At 36.4% G+C, this 18,100-nt stretch overlaps 2 protein-coding genes across 2 annotated transcripts; one reads left to right on the forward strand and one right to left on the reverse strand.

Annotated features, from left to right (window-relative positions):
- The first annotated feature begins 8,913 nt into the window (after positions 1-8,913).
- On the forward strand, positions 8,914-12,679 carry LOC110719397 (probable LRR receptor-like serine/threonine-protein kinase At1g12460). The gene is made up of 2 exons (XM_021898329.1): positions 8,914-10,811; positions 10,923-12,679. The coding sequence occupies exons 1-2, from the start codon at positions 9,637-9,639 to the stop codon at positions 12,385-12,387; spliced, it is 2,640 nt and encodes an 879-aa protein (XP_021754021.1). The 5' UTR covers positions 8,914-9,636; the 3' UTR covers positions 12,388-12,679.
- A 192-nt stretch (positions 12,680-12,871) lies between these two features.
- Positions 12,872-15,889, reverse strand: LOC110719398 (probable aminotransferase ACS10). Its single transcript, XM_021898330.1, has 4 exons — positions 15,229-15,889; positions 14,851-15,006; positions 13,970-14,130; positions 12,872-13,866 (listed from the first exon to the last, which is right to left on the reverse strand). Exons 1-4 carry the CDS (start codon positions 15,700-15,702, stop codon positions 13,011-13,013), a joined length of 1,647 nt encoding a protein of 548 aa, XP_021754022.1. The 5' UTR covers positions 15,703-15,889; the 3' UTR covers positions 12,872-13,010.
- Positions 15,890-18,100: the final 2,211 nt, after the last annotated feature.

An 18,100-nucleotide genomic window follows, 5' to 3' on the forward strand; every position in this document is an offset into this window, starting at 1 on the left:
ACCCATATAGAAATGCATTGTGAACATTCATTTGATGGACTTCCCAATTCTTCACTGCTGCGACTGCAAGGAATGTCCGAACTGTCATCATCTTTGCCACAGCAGCAAATGTCTCATTGTAGTCTAGAACTTCGACTTGATGATGGCCAAAAATCACTAGTCTAGCTTTCAATCTATGCAAGTTTCCATGCTCATCGTACTTCTCTTTATAGACCCACTTACTCCCGAGCGCCTTTTTGCCTGGTGGTAAATCTTCTAGCACCCACGTACCTTGTTCTTCGAGTGCTTGAATTTCATCGACCATTGCCTTTCTCCAACCTTCATGCTTCATAGCTTCTTTAAAAAATTTCGGCTCATTACCACCTGTAATTGCTGCAATGTATTTTCTATGTTTCACAGAACAACGGTGAGAATCAACAAAATGTGTTATGGGGTAAACAGGACTTGAGGAAGATGTCGCGGATGAACGTTGAGGCGTGGATGGACTTTTATTCTGAATAGTATGAGTCACATAATCACGAAGTTTGACGGAGGGAATTTTTGGTCGTTTCCCTTTACCCATGTCGCTAGCATTTTCAGTTTGTTCACGGTCTCCAAGCGCGTTCTGAGGCTGCTGCACATCCCCCTGGTTGATGCTGGTATGTGGGAAACCAGCACCTGGTGAAGAACCAGCGGACTAATCAGTCTCGCTAGCCTCGAATGCCGCTGCACCAGCGCGCGCTGGGGACTTGGTGAGTTGATCAGTGCTGCTGCCAGTCCCAACCACGGGCTGATCGTGGTGTTCTGCCTCTTGCCACGGGCTGCCCGTGACACCTACTTCCAGGTGTTTCTCTTCACTCCCCACATTCACATCCTCAAGCCGCCTATCTCCACTCTCTTCATCAATACTCCACTCATCATCACTCCCATCATCACACAAAGACTGCACATATTTAGAACTCCGAACCACACCAATAGCTAGAGTATTAAACGACAATTCATATTCCACAAAATTCACGTCACGAGATACAAAGCTCTCCTTAGTCTCCAAGTCATACACTCACCATCCTTTCTTCCCGAATGGATATCCCAAAAAAACATACTTTCAGCTTTTACTAGCGAATTTATCACTCTTACTTTGTTGATTGTGAGCATAACACAAGCACCCAAACACCTTTATCTATTCATACGAAGGTTGTTTTCCAAACAAAACCTCAAACGGAGTCTTAAATTCAAGCAATCTAGATGGAGTACAGTTTATCAAATGACAAGCCGTTTGCACACATTCCCCCTAAAATTTAAGTGGCAAATTTGCTTGAAATCTCAAAGCACGAGCCACATTTAGGATATGTTGATGCTTATGCTCTACACGCCCATTTTTTTGAGGCGTTTCAACTCCTCCCCGCAAGCGTTCTGCTTGAATAAGTTGTTGGTATGCCTTATCAACAGTTGGTAAGGGGTCTTGGGCCAAAAGTTGACCCCTGATCGAGCCATATGCACCATTAATTCTAATAAAAAAACGATGAACGAAGTCTTTTTTACGCAACCTTCCACTTGCGCCAGAATGTTACATTTACACGCACCACAAGAACAAGCAGGTACGTTAATGTAGGTGTTCAACTCACCCCATATTCTGGAAATTCGACCAAAGTATGTAGCTACAGTATCGGTTTTGGCTTGCTTGCATTCACCCAAAGACAGTTTCAATTGACAAATACGTGTTCCGCTAACTATGCATAAACGATTTTTAAGGTTATTCCACAATAATTGAGCATTATCTTATTCGCCAATGGTAGCCCTCATAGATGGGTCCAAGGTGTTAGTAATCCAAGCAATAACCAACATCGCATGAACGACCACCCAATCTTCTAATTTGTCATCATTCGTCGGCTTCTTAACAGATCCATCAATGAAGCCGTATTTGTGCTTAGCCTTTAACGAGGTCTGAATAGCCCTCGCCCACTCATCATAATTCTCACCCCGAAGTGGAATTAGAGTAATGATATTCCTAGAACCATCGCTTGATCCTAGGTGATAGGTCATGTCGATTTTAGGTTTTCCTCCATCACCACCTGAGCCACCGGTCATCTCTCAGAAACTCAAGCAAGGATTTTTTTTTTTTTATTTTTTTTTTTTTCAGAAACTCACAAAATACGTACACAAATTATGAAAATTAACGGACGAAAAAAAATTTAGATCTTAACTAGGCTCTTGATATTAGGGCTGTTCATCGGTCCAAGACCGGACCGTAGACCGAAAATTTGAATTTCAAGAATCGAAGACTGGACCGATTAAGCTAGGACTGAACCCGGACTGGACTGAAAAATTCGGTCTAAAACTCGAACCGGACCGGTTTGGACCAATTTTAGAATATTTATAAATTTTTTTCTAAATTTTAAATAATTTATGGAAAACTCAAAAAAATAAAGGAAAAACAATATTTTAACGTCTTTTTTTTGTATGTTTAGTACAAAAAACTCATACGACTAAAGTTTTCCAACCTTGTTAAGGATAATCTTAATCATTATTAAAGGTTTTATATGTAATTTTAATCAAAAAACCGGTTTGGTCCAAGCCCGATTTTTATAGGATTTTGGACTGAACCGAACCGAAGATCGGAAAAATAAAATTCTCGACCCAAAGACCGGACCGATTAATTTGGTCTGGGCCGGTCCATTTTTTCGGTCCGAACCAATTTTTGAACACCTCTACTTGATACCATGTTAAACTAATCAAAAACTCTGCATAATATTCACTATCATTTCTCCTTCCACTTCATGGCCACCATACAAGTATATATAACAATACGGTTGACATTACCCTACCATATTTTCACGTAAGATATTCCCCCAAAATATGTCACAATAATATTCTAGTATAATAATAATATGCTAGAATATCTCCAATATGTTCCCAACCAAGTTCAAACATGATTTAAATTTGTAAATTTACTACGTAATATACTTTCACCGCTCCAAATTAGTTGACACATTTCTTTTACGGAGTATCATATTTGCCAATGCAAATATCTTTAATTAACTATTATAAAAAAATATTAAAATTTGAATTTTAATAAAGTACACATTGAAATCAATCTAAGAAGATCCACACTAACTATGTGTTTTCACATTTATAAATTACAAATGTTAATCAAAGTAAAGTTTATGAATAGTGTCAAAAGTTAAAACGTGTAAACTATTTAGAACAGAGGAAGTAGTGTTCACTAACAAGTTCTGTGCTTTTAACACTTGACAATACAAAGTCAAGTGTAAAATTTGATAATTCTTGATCAATCCTTGCTTTCAGAAGGCTAATAACCAAGGACATATTTCTTGGCTGCAAAAGTGAGCTCCTACTATGCTATTCTGATTTTCGACTGACCCTTCCTGCCTCTGACCACCCGAAGGATGAGTTAGGTTGGTCCTATCAAAGGGGTTATGAAAGGGATTAACAAATGTGCTATCTAAGTTTGCGATTAACGACAATTAACAATAACGAAGACGGAAAAACAAGCAATAAACGAGATAAAGAGAATTTATTGTGGAAATCCCGAGAAACGGGAAAAAAAACCCACCAATCCACTATGAAGTAACAATTTGATGAAGAACAATGTGAATTACAAGCTTTCAATCACTATGAAAGCTCCCACCCCAAACTCACCCTCTCAAACACTCAAACCCTAAGTGTTTTGGGTTTTACATAAGGCTTTCTCTCTCGACATCTTTCCCTTCATTTTATTACTCCTAACAATGACAAACCAAGAGTATATATAGTGCAAAAGTACAAGGAAGATCAATAGCTAAGATTACATCTCGAGTGAAATAAAAAAAATCGTTTCACTGAAATAGGGGCTCGAAGGTTCGACCGAACCTACCCAGAGTTCGGTCGGAAGCTGGGGTGGTTTGGTCGAACTTCTTACTTGGTCCGACCGAACCTGATTTAGAAATCAAAGAGCTGCAGGGTCTGCCTCAAAAAACATGGTTTGACCGAACTTTTAAATAGTTCGATCGAACCCCTGCACTGCGCGGACATCTCTTCCTTAAACAGGCATAACTCCCTTGATTCTTGACCAAATCAAGCTTATGACCAGTCGTTGGAAAGCTCTTGAAAAGAGCTATCACTTGCAACTTGAATTATCTCAATATCATTTCTATATCTTGAGATATGCTCATTTGAAGTCACCCCTTTGATATTTACCATTGCTTAACACCAAGCAATAGCCCATAGCTTAAACTCCTAATCTATACACCCCTTTAGCCTTCTTGAACCGTTCTCCACACTTCTCAAACCCAACAGGTTAGCCTACTGTCTTTTACAAATATGGTTTTAATTTCTCTTGCAACAACTACTTTTAAGTTTTAACATACATAACATTTACAAATAACTTCTGTCACGAGCTGTTCAAAAAGTAAATAAAAATTAGGCCAAATTAGAAAATAACACTTGCTAAACACCCCGATTTTGTTTTTAACACCTGTTAAAAAAAGTTTTATTATAACACCTCCAAAAATCCCATTTTGGTTTCACCACCCACTAACGGATTTTTGGATGGAAACCGTTAGTGGGGCCCGCCATGTACACGTGTCAGTTGTTTATTGGCTTAAGAAAAAAAGAAAATTTTAAAAAAAAAAACTAACCCCCTAACCCAGCCAGCCACCGCACCGGCACCACCTGCGGCCAGCCGCCTCTTCCCTATTTCCTACCCTGATTCCCAATTTCCGGCACCAATCACCAATTTCCGACACCTCCCTTGCTTCCCCCACCCCAACCTAGCCCAGAAACCTTAGTCGTCGGGAGCTTGGGACCGTTTTCGAAGGTGGGAAGGGAAGAGGTCGGTTTCTGGGTTGAGGGAAAGGAGGGGGGGGGGGGGGCGGTTTCAGTGGTGTGGGAAGGGAGGGGGCGCCGGTTTCGGCGGTGCGGGAAGGGAGGAGGTCCATTTAAGGGGGTTGCGTTGGGGAGGGGAACGGTACTTTGGCGGCTTTGTGAAGGATGATGGCGGTTTTCGAGGTGGGTTAAGGGTGGGGGAGCCGATTTCCGGTGTTGGAGGTGGTTCGACAGCGAAAATCGATGGCTGGTGGTCGGTGGTTGGTTGATTCTGGGGTAGGCAGGGGAGAAGGCCACCGTTTGTGGCTGGCCGCAGGTGGTGCCGGTGCGGTGGCTAGCTGGGTTAGGGGGTTAGATTTTTTTTTTTTTTTTTTTTAATTTTTTTTAAAAACCAATTAACAACTGACACGTGTACATGGTGGTCCTCACTAACGGTTTCCATCCAAAAATCCGTTAGTAGGTGGTGAAACCAAAATTTTGGGATTTTTAGAGGTGTTATAATAATTTTTTTTTTTTTAACAGGTGTTAAAAACAAAATCGGGGTTTTTAGCAGGTGTTATTTTCTCATTTGGCCTAAAAATTATTGATCAAACTAGCCAAATAGTACAACCGACAACCAAATGATGATTGTCACTTGAGGTAAATGGGATTCATAAACTCAATTCTAAATTTTGTGTATCACCTCAAAACTTGTTAACCAAACTAAATAAACTTGCACCTAGCTACTTCAGACATACGTAATATTACAATTATTATTACGCGTAAGCCTTAACTCATAATCGTCAAAACAGCAATACGTTAGTTTCAAGATGACCTACACAATTTATGTCATCGTCGTATAGTAACGGAGAAACTTCCTGGCTTTATAGAAAAACTGAAAATAAAAAGGAAAAAGTACGAGTATATGTAATAAAATAATTTGAGAAATGATCAGAGACTCAGAGTATATGAAATCAGAATCATCCAAACCAAGTCAGCGACAAATACAAACATAAAATCTCTCTCTCTCTTTTAAAAATGATTAAATTAATGAAAGTCAGTTGGAGCACATTTTAGGTGATTAGGAAGATACCCTTATTGAATTGAAGTGGATCTGAGGAAGGACATTGACCGACTTTTATTTTTCCTTACAAAAAATAAATTGATAAGATTTATTAGATGTCCTCTAAGATGGTCCAAAAACAAAATTGATCTTAACTAAGCTAAGAGCTAGTAATAACAATAAACATAAATGAAGAAATGAAGAATAATATTAATGAAACTCATTCATTAATTTTGAATTGTACTCCGTATTTATGGATAATTATGGACAAAAAGAATATCATTTTATAAAGAATATAGATAGAAGCTTGTATATATTGAGTAGTCAATCAATACGTACTATAATCGAAAATTTGGTTTACTGATTAAAGTTTAACTCAGCTTTAATTGTATTTTTTATATAAAAACTCTGTAGTATATAAATATTTGATAAAGAATTGTGATTAAAGTAATTTTATTGTATTTAATTTGATTAATCGTGAAAGTTCTAATTATTTTAAGAGGCTAATCACAAAAGATAAACTTCATCCGTTTTAATAATATTGCAACAACTTGATTTTTGCACTATTTATTACTCTTGTTTGACCGTGTAAATATGATTCATACATTAAGTAAAATATAGTCATGTGGGATCTTGTTAGATTCGTCTCATAAAATACTTTCACAATATCAACTTTTTATAATTTTTACTCTTATATAATTATAGGTAATTAACATATAAAATATATTTTAGGATGCGTAATTTCCTCCTTGTTGCAATATTATTGGAACGGAATATATATACATATACATATATATATATACATATACATACATACATATATATATATACATATATATATATATACATATATATATATATACATATATATATATATATATATATTCTGTTTACAAAATATGAAGTATGTTCTAAATTGGAGAAATATTTTTCATAAACTACCTCCATTACATGTTATGTAGGCCTGTTCACAGATCGGATATCTGAATACTCGGATATCAGAAACTGATATCCAAATGCGATCCAAAAATTTCGGATATCCAAAATTTTCGGATCGGATGCTTCAAATATCCATTATCCAATATTAAGTAAAATTGATTACGATTACTTTCTAAATTTCACTAATTTTACCGCTTTTTTATCGCTAAGTTGTACAACATATTTTAACAAAATAGTAGCCTATTTGCAATAAAAATTATCATCAAATATATTAAGAATATTATAATAAGTTAATAATACAGGGTCAGTTTTATATGAACAATTTAAATTTATATATATATATATATTTCACTATTTCAGCTTTTATATTTTGGATATCGGATATCCGAAAGTTTGAAAATCATTATCCAAATCCGCATCTGATATCCGCTTTTTCGGATCGGATATCCAGAAATTCGAATCGGTTGCGGATCGGATTTTTGGATAGTTTTGTACAGGCCTAATGTTATGTGCAACTTTTGGGTATTATTTGTGAGAGATAAAAAAATTCCAAATTTGCACATAATATGTAATAGAGGTAGTATAAAGTATGTTTCATCAATAATATTACAAATAATAGTGGCAATCTAAAGCTATGACTCTTTATCCCAGGGATAATCCAATAGAATCTAGAAGTCCCTTGTGCTAACAGATTCTATTCTTTAGTATAATAACCTGTGGTGAAAACTTTGTCTAAGTAGTAGTAAGGATTGTTAGGCCTATTATTGATCCAAAAATCTTATTAGGTACATTTTTTTGATATTTCTTCACATTTTAATAAAACCCCAAGGGTAAGCAAGCACCACTTTTTCTCCCCTTTTGGCAAATATAAAAGCTGATATTGTAATGCTTGAGTTTTAGTTAACAAAAAAAAGTTAGCTTATTTACAAGTTTGTCATGAGATATGTCAGCAAACGAATTCTCATCAATATTCAATACATAATTTTACATGAATTGAAGATTCAACAAAACACAAAGTGTCATATAAAAGTTAAAACCCCTATGTCTTTGTCCCACCTTTGACAGAGCTAGAGAAAGTAAAGGGAGTAAAAATCAAACAAGAAAATCACTGTTTTAGAATCAAAAGTCCAATTCCACTCCATTTTTTTTCCCCTCAAGTAATATACTCCCTCCGTCCCTTAATGATTGCTCCTTATGGGCAATTTTCACAAAAAAAATAATAAACATAAATAAGAAGTAGTAAATGACATGGGTGAGCATGAGTCGGGTACCTGTACCGTTAACACTATCGGTTCGGGTACCCGATAACCAATAACACTAAAAATAATATCCATTAACCGAACGGATAAGTTCGAGTACCTGGATTTTCGGATCGGTTATTGGGTATCCAATATGATATCCAATAATGAAAATTTAGACTTTATAATTTAGTAATTATGATATTATTCAACACTAATTAACAATAATACCACATGATTATGACTAAATTACTAATAATATTACTAATCATTTAAATTATGAAGTGATTATGAAGTATAGTAAGAGTTTAGATTTTGGATAAATAGATTAAGAAAAATTTGCTTATCGGATCGGATCGAGTAACCGTTAATTCTAAATAATACTCAATAACCGTAATCGATAACAAGTTATCGGATCGGGTACTCGAACCATTATGGTTATCGGAACGGGTACCCCAATTTTCGGTTCGGTTACGGTTCGGATTTTCGGGTTTTCGAATAATTTTGCTCAGCCTTAGTAAATGTACATTGGAAAAGTAAATTTAGGGATATGCAAAACAGTAGAGAGAGAAAATAAAAGTATATGGAAAAGCAAAATTTACATAAAAAACACTAAATTTGCATAAATATTATTGTAAATTGGAGGAAATTTTGATAAAAAATTAACATTAATGATGGTTGAAAAAAAGCAAATAAGGTAAATATTTTGAAAATAAAATTTAACCAAAAGGGACTATCATGGGATGGAGGGATTAGATCTTCTTCACTCAATTTCACAGTCACAATGAATAAAAGTGGTTGGTGGTGAAGCAGTTAATGTGACAGTGAGTTACCCAGTTCCTATCAAAATATAAATGCGTTTGGCATAGTTGTTGGCAATATTGTTCCCATTTAAATAAATGCTACTCTTATCTTCCTCACTCACTAAAACAACTATGAAAGTGAGCAAAAGCACCAAATTTTACAGCTTGACTCTTTTCTTTCTTTATTATTACTACTGTACTTCGTTTTCACAGTATTCTAGAGAGAGAAAGTGACAGAGTAAGAGAGAGAATTTGAGGAGGGCACGTGGGCATTCATCAGCTTGTGGCCACCATTGTTGTATTTTTGAGCTTTTTATGCTTCACTTCACTTTCCAGCCATTTCTCACACAAATCCCACTTCTTGTTCTTAATAAAGCTCCTATCTTTTTTGTTATCACCCTAATTTAAGTTCGATCTTTGTAGACGAATATAGGAGATAAATTCTTGGTTCATGCGACCCGACTTGATTCGACCCCACTAAACAAGTTTAAGCTCAATACCCAATTTGTGTATCTCATTAATGTACCCAACTAGGTACACATTATTGTGCAGTTGCTGTTGTTGCTGTTAATTCTTAATGATATTAGGACCACCTTCAAATTGACTAGTAAATACTCTTTTCTTTATTAAAAGAAAGAATGTCAGTATTTGTTATGTTGCTATTATATGGTTGTCATATTTGTCTTGCTCTTTCTTTTTGCAGATTCCTAATATCCCAGAAATTTAATTTTTTTTCTAGGTTAATTTGATGATTAGCGACTATAATGTGGATTAGAGGAGCTAGGTTTTGTGTATTACTAGCATTGTGAGCATGAGAAAATTCCAGAAGCAGAAATTTAAACTGGTTCTTGTGTTACTGTTTTTCTTGTTTCTGGAATTTGTTTTTGTTTGCCCAGCTACTGAGAAAGAGAAGCAGATTTTGCTGCAGTTTAAGGGCAATGTGTCGAATGACCCGCTTAATGTGTTAAGTTCCTGGGTTGCGGCGGCCGATCCGTGCAGAAATTATACTGGTATTGTTTGTGATGCTAACCAAAATGTTGCTAGAATTGTATTGTGGAATACTAGCCTTTCTGGGGTTTTGGCACCTGTATTATCTGGGTTGCCATCGCTTCGGTCAATCACTTTGTTTGGCAATAGGTTTACTGGGAACATCCCGGAAGAATATGGAAGCATTAAGTCATTGTGGAAGTTGAATTTGAGTTCCAATGCTCTTTCTGGGCCAATCCCAGAATTTATTGGGAAATTGGAGAATATGAGGCTTTTGGATTTGTCTAAAAATGGGTTTTCAGGGGAAATTCCACCCAATTTGTTTGCAAATTGTGAGAAAATGAAGTTTGTTTCTTTATCTAGCAACAATCTTACTGGTTCAATTCCTGATTCTGTGATCAATTGCACAAGTCTTATGGGTTTTGATGTTTCTTACAATGTGCTTGGTGGTAGTGTATCTTCTCGACTTTGCGAGTTGCCTAGTTTGTCTTTCTTGTCATTGAGGAGAAATGTGTTTGCTGGGAGTATTGAAGGGAAGCTAGCAGGTTGCAACAGCTTAGAGTTTTTGGATCTTAGTAGCAATATGTTCAATGGGAAGGCGCCATTTGATCGATTAGGATTGGTAAATATGACTTATTTCAATGTTTCTAATAATGGATTCCAAGGGCAGATTCCAGATACGATTACATGCAGCCAGAGGATGAGGTATTTTGATGCTTCATGGAACAACTTTGATGGGGTGATTCCTTCATGGATCACAAACTGTGCAAACCTGAAAAATTTGGACTTGGAGAGCAATAGGCTAACTGGGAATATCCCAAAGGGCATTGGGACTTTGAAGATCCTTTCAAGCGTAAGGTTGGGGAATAACTCGATAGACGGGACAATCCCTGGAGAGATTGGAGATATTGAGCTGTTGCAAGTTCTCAATTTACACAACCTCAATCTTCACGGACCAATTCCTGACGAACTTGCTCGTTGTCGATTTCTCCTTGAGCTGTGAGTCACCTTATTACAAGTATTCACAACTGCTTTATAGTTTTAACTTAAGCTTTCTTTTGATTTGAACATGAAAGTTGAAACATATTCTATGATGTTTTGCTCCTGCAGGGATGTTTCTGGCAATGTATTAGAAGGGGAAATACCTCAGACCATATATAACATGACATACCTTTTAATTCTCGATCTCCATAGGAACAAACTCTGGGGTAACATCCCGATAAATATTGGAGACCTCTCAGGGATTAAGTATCTTGATCTTTCGGAAAATTTACTATCTGGATCAATCCCTACTTCATTAGGTAATCTAGGAAAGCGAACCCATTTTAATGTTTCATACAATTCTCTCTCTGGGGAAATACCTCAACTTTCAACTATCACAAACTTCGGGTATACATCATTTTATCATAACCCTCGGCTGTGTGGCCATCCTCTGGACAGCTGCTCAGGGGCAATGTCAAAAAGGGCAAAGGCACTTACAGTTTCTGCCATTGTTGCAATTGTTGCTGCTGCTCTTATTCTTTTTGGGGTTTGCATAGTTACCATATTAAATAAAGGGGCACGCAAGAGTAGGGAAGAAGTGGAGACCATGGTTCTAGAAAGCACTCCTTTGGCTTCCACTGAAACAAATATCATCATTGGGAAGTTGGTTTTGTTCAGCAAAAGTTTGCCGTCCAAATATGAAGATTGGGAAGCTGGTACCCGAGCTTTGCTTGACAAAGAGCGTCTTGTCGGTGGAGGGTCCCTAGGTACAGTCTACAGAACCAGTTTTGAAGGTGGGATCTCAATAGCTGTGAAGAAGCTCGAGACTTTGGGAAGGATCAAAAGTCAAGATGAATTTGAGCAAGAAATTGGAAAATTAGGAAATATTCAGCACCCCCATTTGGCAACATTTCAAGGTTATTACTGGTCTTCAACAATGCAGCTGATTCTTTCAGAGTTTATTCCTAATGGTAACCTGTACGAAAATCTGCATGGCTTAAACCTTGCTAGCTCCAGTAGTCGTGGTGGATATAGTGAATTGTATTGGGGACGAAGGTTTCAGATTGCCCTGGGAACTGCTAGAGCACTAGCTTATCTTCATCATGATTGTAGACCTGCAATTCTTCATCTTAACATAAAGTCCACAAATATACTCCTGGATGAAAATTATGAGCCCAGGTTATCTGATTATGGGTTGTCAAAGCTGCTTCCTATGTTTGATAATTATGGCCTGACAAAGTATCACAATGCAGTTGGGTATATTGCTCCTGAGTTAGCTCAAACTTCAAAAAGAAGTGACAAGTGTGATGTATATAGCTATGGGGTTGTGTTGCTGGAGCTGGTCACAGGGAGGAAGCCTGTGGAGAGCCCTTCATCAAGCGAGATTGTTGTTTTGTGTGATTATGTAAGAGAACTGTTGGAGAGAGGATCAGCATCCGATTGCTTTGATAGAAGGCTGAGGAATTTTGCTGAAGATGAGCTGATTCAAGTTATGAAACTGGGGCTTTATTGTACTTCTCAGGTTCCTTCCAAGAGACCTAGTATGGCTGAAGTTGTCCAATTTCTTGAGTCAATTAGGAATCACAATACTTGAAATTGAAGCAAAGGGTGGTTCTTTTTAATGTGGGATCTTTTTGTGTATGTTCATTGTGCAGTGAAGTAACGTAGTTTAGCAGAGAGGGAAGTTGAGATACTTTCCGAAGGAAAAGGTAGGGCTTTAGGGGAAACAGCAGTGATTCTTTTGTATTCTTTTTCTTTGTTTTCAATCTCTCCCATTGTTGTACACACCCTATATTATGAAATAAATTCATTGATTTTTTGTATATCCCATACAATCCGTTTGCCTCTGCTCGATGGCCTCGGTTTAGAGTTATTTGACCGTGAAAGCATTTGTTACAGCATTTTCTAACTCAGAAGGCACCATCAGGTCAGAGAATCACCATCTCAGACATTACACATACCAGACTTCTTTCAGTTTCGGTACTGCAATCTTCCAGTAATCAGTATCATTCATCATTCATCATTCATTTCATATGAAGTAATCTTTCAGAATTTAAATTCTTTCATCTCCAACATGATATCCAGATGCCAGTACTAGGAGATTAAACAAATTAATCTGCAACTGCAATTTCATCTTCTTTTCAGGAGCTTATCCTACCAATATAATTTCTTTTTGAACTAGACTATACACTTTAAATATAATAAATGAATAGCAACTTAACTACGAGATTTACAAGTTTCCATTACTCTTTGTATTCTGCCCATAACTACAGGAATATCCTTTTCGCCTAAAGTTGCAAAGCAGCATTGAAACCATCCAGGCTCTATGCAATGGCATGAAGATCCAGGAATTACGTTGATCTTGGCGACATTTAACAACTTATCCCAAAGCTCAAGTTCTCCTTTCTCGCTGTAAGACCGAATTAATCCGCTCATATCAACCCAACAGCAGAAACCTCCGCTGCTTTTTGTGGATTCAATGCCCAATTCTTTCAGCCCTGACACAAATTTTGTACATAATCTTTGTAGTCTCTCTCTATTAGTCTGTATCAACGTCTGAATGAATCTTGTATCGGAAAGCATTGAGAATAGCAATCGTTGGATTATAGATGATAATGGAGAAAACCGCACCATTTTTGTGGCAGCAGCCAAAAGATTATGGTTAAAAGAATAAATTACTCCTGCTCTAAAACTGTAAAGAGAAAGATCTTCTGATAGACTGTAGACTACATGAACCCTATTGCGCTCAAGATCTTCTGATTCGATCATTTCAGCCATGCTGATGAATTCTTCTCCGTCATGAGTAGATCCCACAAAAATTTCATTGGATATTATGTGGATGTTTTTCTCTGTAGCAAAATCTATAAGATTATAGAGTGCTTCTCTACCAAGCAGATTGCCAACAGAATTTGAGGGATTCGAAATGATCACTCCACGAACTTTCATGCCTCGCTTCTTTGCCAGGTGAAAAGCACGATCAAGGGCTGTAATGCTTGGATTGAAATTATCAGCACTACGGCAAGGAACAGGAATTATTTCAACCCCAGTTCGCCACTTTACATCCCTATCAAATCTGCAGGCATTTAAGTCAAATCCTCTGAAATTTCGACATGCACAAAAAAAAAAAAAAAAAAGAGGGTTTGGAGTACTGACTACTGAGAGAGAAAGCATAATACCCAGGATAGTATGGGGAAGGAACAAGAAATGCGTTTCCAGGATCTGCCAAGCAGAAGCAGAGGATCTCAATCGCTGAGGCTGCACTGGCTGTCAAAACTATTTGGGACGGATTAAAATGAACCTTTCTTTCTGTGTTTTCAGACATGAATCCAGCTACTGCCTGTTATGATATATTAACTCACTAGTAAGCATAGCTTAAGAAATTGTGATTCAAAGCGTGCTTGAGCAGTAGTGTCAGTGATTAATGCCATGCCAAAAATGATTTGCTACAATAGTAGGCTAATTTTATTACAAGTTCAATTGCGAGAAAGTAGAATATCTAGGACTGATGAGCTATATAAATAACACCTTCCCCAATGATGACCTTAAGGATGCCAAAAGGCCACTCATTCAATTCGGTAGATGACTAGTGTGCACGATATATCTAGAACAATGTCCAGTAGCATAATGCACCAGTTGGAAAAGATGAAAATTTTGAGTACATATGCAGTATTTTCATTCACGCAAACTTTTAGAAACGCTCTAACCACCACCATACAAACACAACCTACAAAATTCTTCAAAAGGTGACAACAAGGTTAAAGATAGCATTATGGGATCTGGAGCAACAATCTGAGTAATGTCTTGAAATTTCGTATATAGGGATGAACCCGCGTATTCTCAGATACTCAGACCCATTAGCAATTCAGAATTGTGATTAGGATAATGACTAAATGAGGAAATATAAACATGAAAACAAAATCACAAAAAGCTCAGCAAAAAGAAAAAATCAATCATAAGCAAATGTAGATTGTCCTTTTTTAGAAGCTGAAAAGTTAGAAATCATTTCATAAACTAGGTTTGAAGCTAGTAAAGTACTGATAAGTAGTAAAGTATATACCATTTTCAATTCCATGATTCCATCAAAAGGTTGGTAAGTTGCAGTCCCACTTATACTCATTTCTTTTGCTCCACCACAGTACTCATTTCTTGTACTTAACATTATTGAATTCCTCCCATTTTCCACCATCCACTCTCTCACCAAATCTACACACACCTGCAACATTAAAATAAAACATCACGATTAATTTTCATTAATTCAAAAACACTTTCCGCGTGCACCCTAGAGGCACGGACAATCCAAATGAGCAAAATAATAGTCTTAACCTTTGACATACAAAATTAAATCAAACACCAATCACATTGTTCCGACGAAAATGTATTTAATGCTTATACACACGCATCATAATTCATAACCTTAAGTAAAATATTAACCCACATGATTTTTGGGCAAGCCAAGCTGAATAACACCATCAGGATTACCCAACCGATCAAACGGGTCATCATCAACCCGACTCAACCCAACAAAATACGGCGAACTGTCAACCGATTTAACCGCTCTCGAAGATAAATGGGCCGGGCCAGCCGGGCTTCGAGGAGAGAGAAGTGACCGCGACAGAGACCTCTCCAACACCGGCGCCGGAGGCACAATCTCCGGCGATGGAGAAGAATTATTATCAGTATCATCACTAGTAGTATCTTTGTTATCAGAACGATTTCTACGAAGATAAAGCTGAAGAAAGAAAAACAGAGCACAGGGTATTACAGAGCCAAAGAAGAGACCCCCTCTTCCTTGAGCAACCCCTTGTAAAGGGACGATTATCCTCATCGCTGTCCCTCCGCCGGAGCCGGCGGATTTTCCAGCGGGTTTGGGTTTTACGGTGGGTTCTTCGGTGGCGGAGAAAAGGGTCATAGTTTATAGTGATGATGATGAGGAGGAGAAATCATGGTATTTTGTGGTGGTTTGAGAGTTAGCGTGAGAAAGGAGAGAGAAAAAGAGGGAGGAATTTTTGGATTGTTTATACAAGTTGTATGTGTAAGCAAATATTTGAGTAAAGTTTGTGTGTATTTATGAATTTTATTATGAAATAAATCATTTTTTTAGGAGTGAATCGTGTATGTTACGTAGTATGTGTCTTGGATTGCGGGGGGTGAAAGGAGGATGTGCTTATTTGGACGAATGGTGAGGAGAGAGAAACTTAGGGAAATTGAATTTTCTGAGTGTCAAGATGCAAGATCCAATTCTTAGGGATATTTTGGATGTGACAAGCTTGGTTATAGGACCTAGGCATGTCATATGTGGTTAAGTGTAGTCTAAACCAACTCGTCTCGGCTCGGACTTAGGTTGGTAATGGTCGAATCTGAGCACGGGTTAGGCGTAAAGCTCGTTGAAACTATAGCGACACTATTTTTAAAATTTGGGATTCCCACCTGAATCACCCTTTGGGCTAATTTGGATTTGGGGCTTAATTTTGTGTGATTAGGTTTTAGTGCCCTTCCAAATATTAATGCGGGGGATCGAACACACGGTCCTCCCTACTAAGTGCAGCCTCAATATTTGGGTTTGTTTTTGTGGTTTGTATTGTGGATGAGACATACTATCAGTTTCCGTTAGTTGTTGATCAATGTAAGTGGTGGGTCTTAATTGTTTGATATTCCGTAATAATGAAGGATATATATAAATAATTGAAAACAACTCAATTAAAAGTACAATGTATAAAGCAACTATAGTATGCACATATTTCATATATACAATATTTCTAAACATACTCAAAAGACATCGATTGTGGAATTAATGAATTTTATTAATTGTGTTATTAAAGTAGAGGAAATACGGAGTATATTTAAGATTTAAGAGCTACAATTAGACGAATTAACACATACATATCTACATTATTGTCTTTTATGGCTCTAAATAGATCCATGCCTTTATAAAATGGCTTTGCTAGATACCATTTTAGGAATTGGGCTCAATTTTGAGTTCATTAATAAAACCATGTTTGCAATAAGTTTGATATAGTTTAGCTCAAAAGCTTCTCACATTAGTTCAACTTAAGGATGCATTCTATCCATCATAAATTTATTTATTTTTTTTTTTTTTTTTTGGAAACGATAGAATATACCCCTTGTGATTAATTATAGTATTTAGGAAATACCCCTTGTGATTGAAATTCCTAACGTGACACAAAACTTCAATATACTTCGTACCTAATAAGATGTAATGAAAACAGTTTTTATATTTTAGGCTATTCACTAGATTAGTACTCGCGTATTACACGGTGGTGATAAGTAATTAATCCATATTTTTTTTATACCTTTTGTTGTTGATAACTTTTTATTTTTTAAAAAAAATTTTATATAAAGATGTTTTTTATAAATATAAAAAAACATGTACATAATCCTTTTTTTAGTGGTTATTTTGTTTATGCTACATCATAATATTTACTATGTTCTTCAAAATATATTAAAATGATGGTTAGACAAAATATATTTAATGTTGCATTATCTATTGAGCTTATAATTGTTGTATTAGGAATATCCTAAATTAGTACAGAGTATACAACAATAATACAATATTGATACAAAATTCAAGTTTCAGATTTTTAGTTTCATACCTACTTTGTCCTAATTTCTAGTAAGTAAAATGAAAGGGCAAAAAAAAATAAAAAAATTGACATCATATTGAAGTTTGGAGGGAAAATTATTATTGAGAGTTTGACACATAAAACAATTTAAGGAATTGGTGATATCAACACGTTTTATTTTAGAAATAGTTAATAGATTAGTAATGAAAATTCACGGCTCTTGTATATATGTAATCTAAGGAATCAATCCTTTTAGTGGTATCATATGTCATCATAATTTTATTTGCAAGGAACATGTCATATTCATAACAGGAAGAAGATAACACACATAATCACACTCGCTCTATCATGAGATCACCTACTTGTATTAAACAAGAAACAAATTAATTATCATGTCGTTGTCTTTTAAAGTGTATGTAGCCAAATTGTGTTAAATATTTATGAATATGAAGGTAATGAACTAACAATGACTAAAACTGGCCACATACACCGCCATCATGGGGTTATTTCGTTAGTGTTTTAGGGGTTAATTACTCGATTGGTTAGTGTTACAAAGGTTACTTCGTTAGTGTTATAGGGGTTACTTGATTAGTGTTTTAGTTATTCGGTTAGTATTACAATGGTTACTCGGTCAGTGTTATAAGGGTTACTTTGTTCTTTTATAAGCAATCACATGGTGTGGCCAACCGCACATAAAACGTGCTGGAGAGCTAAACTAGTTGTGAA

Source organism: Chenopodium quinoa, unplaced genomic scaffold (genome assembly GCF_001683475.1).
Source record: "Chenopodium quinoa cultivar QQ74 unplaced genomic scaffold, ASM168347v1, whole genome shotgun sequence".
Taxonomy (NCBI): Eukaryota; Viridiplantae; Streptophyta; class Magnoliopsida; order Caryophyllales; family Amaranthaceae; genus Chenopodium; species Chenopodium quinoa.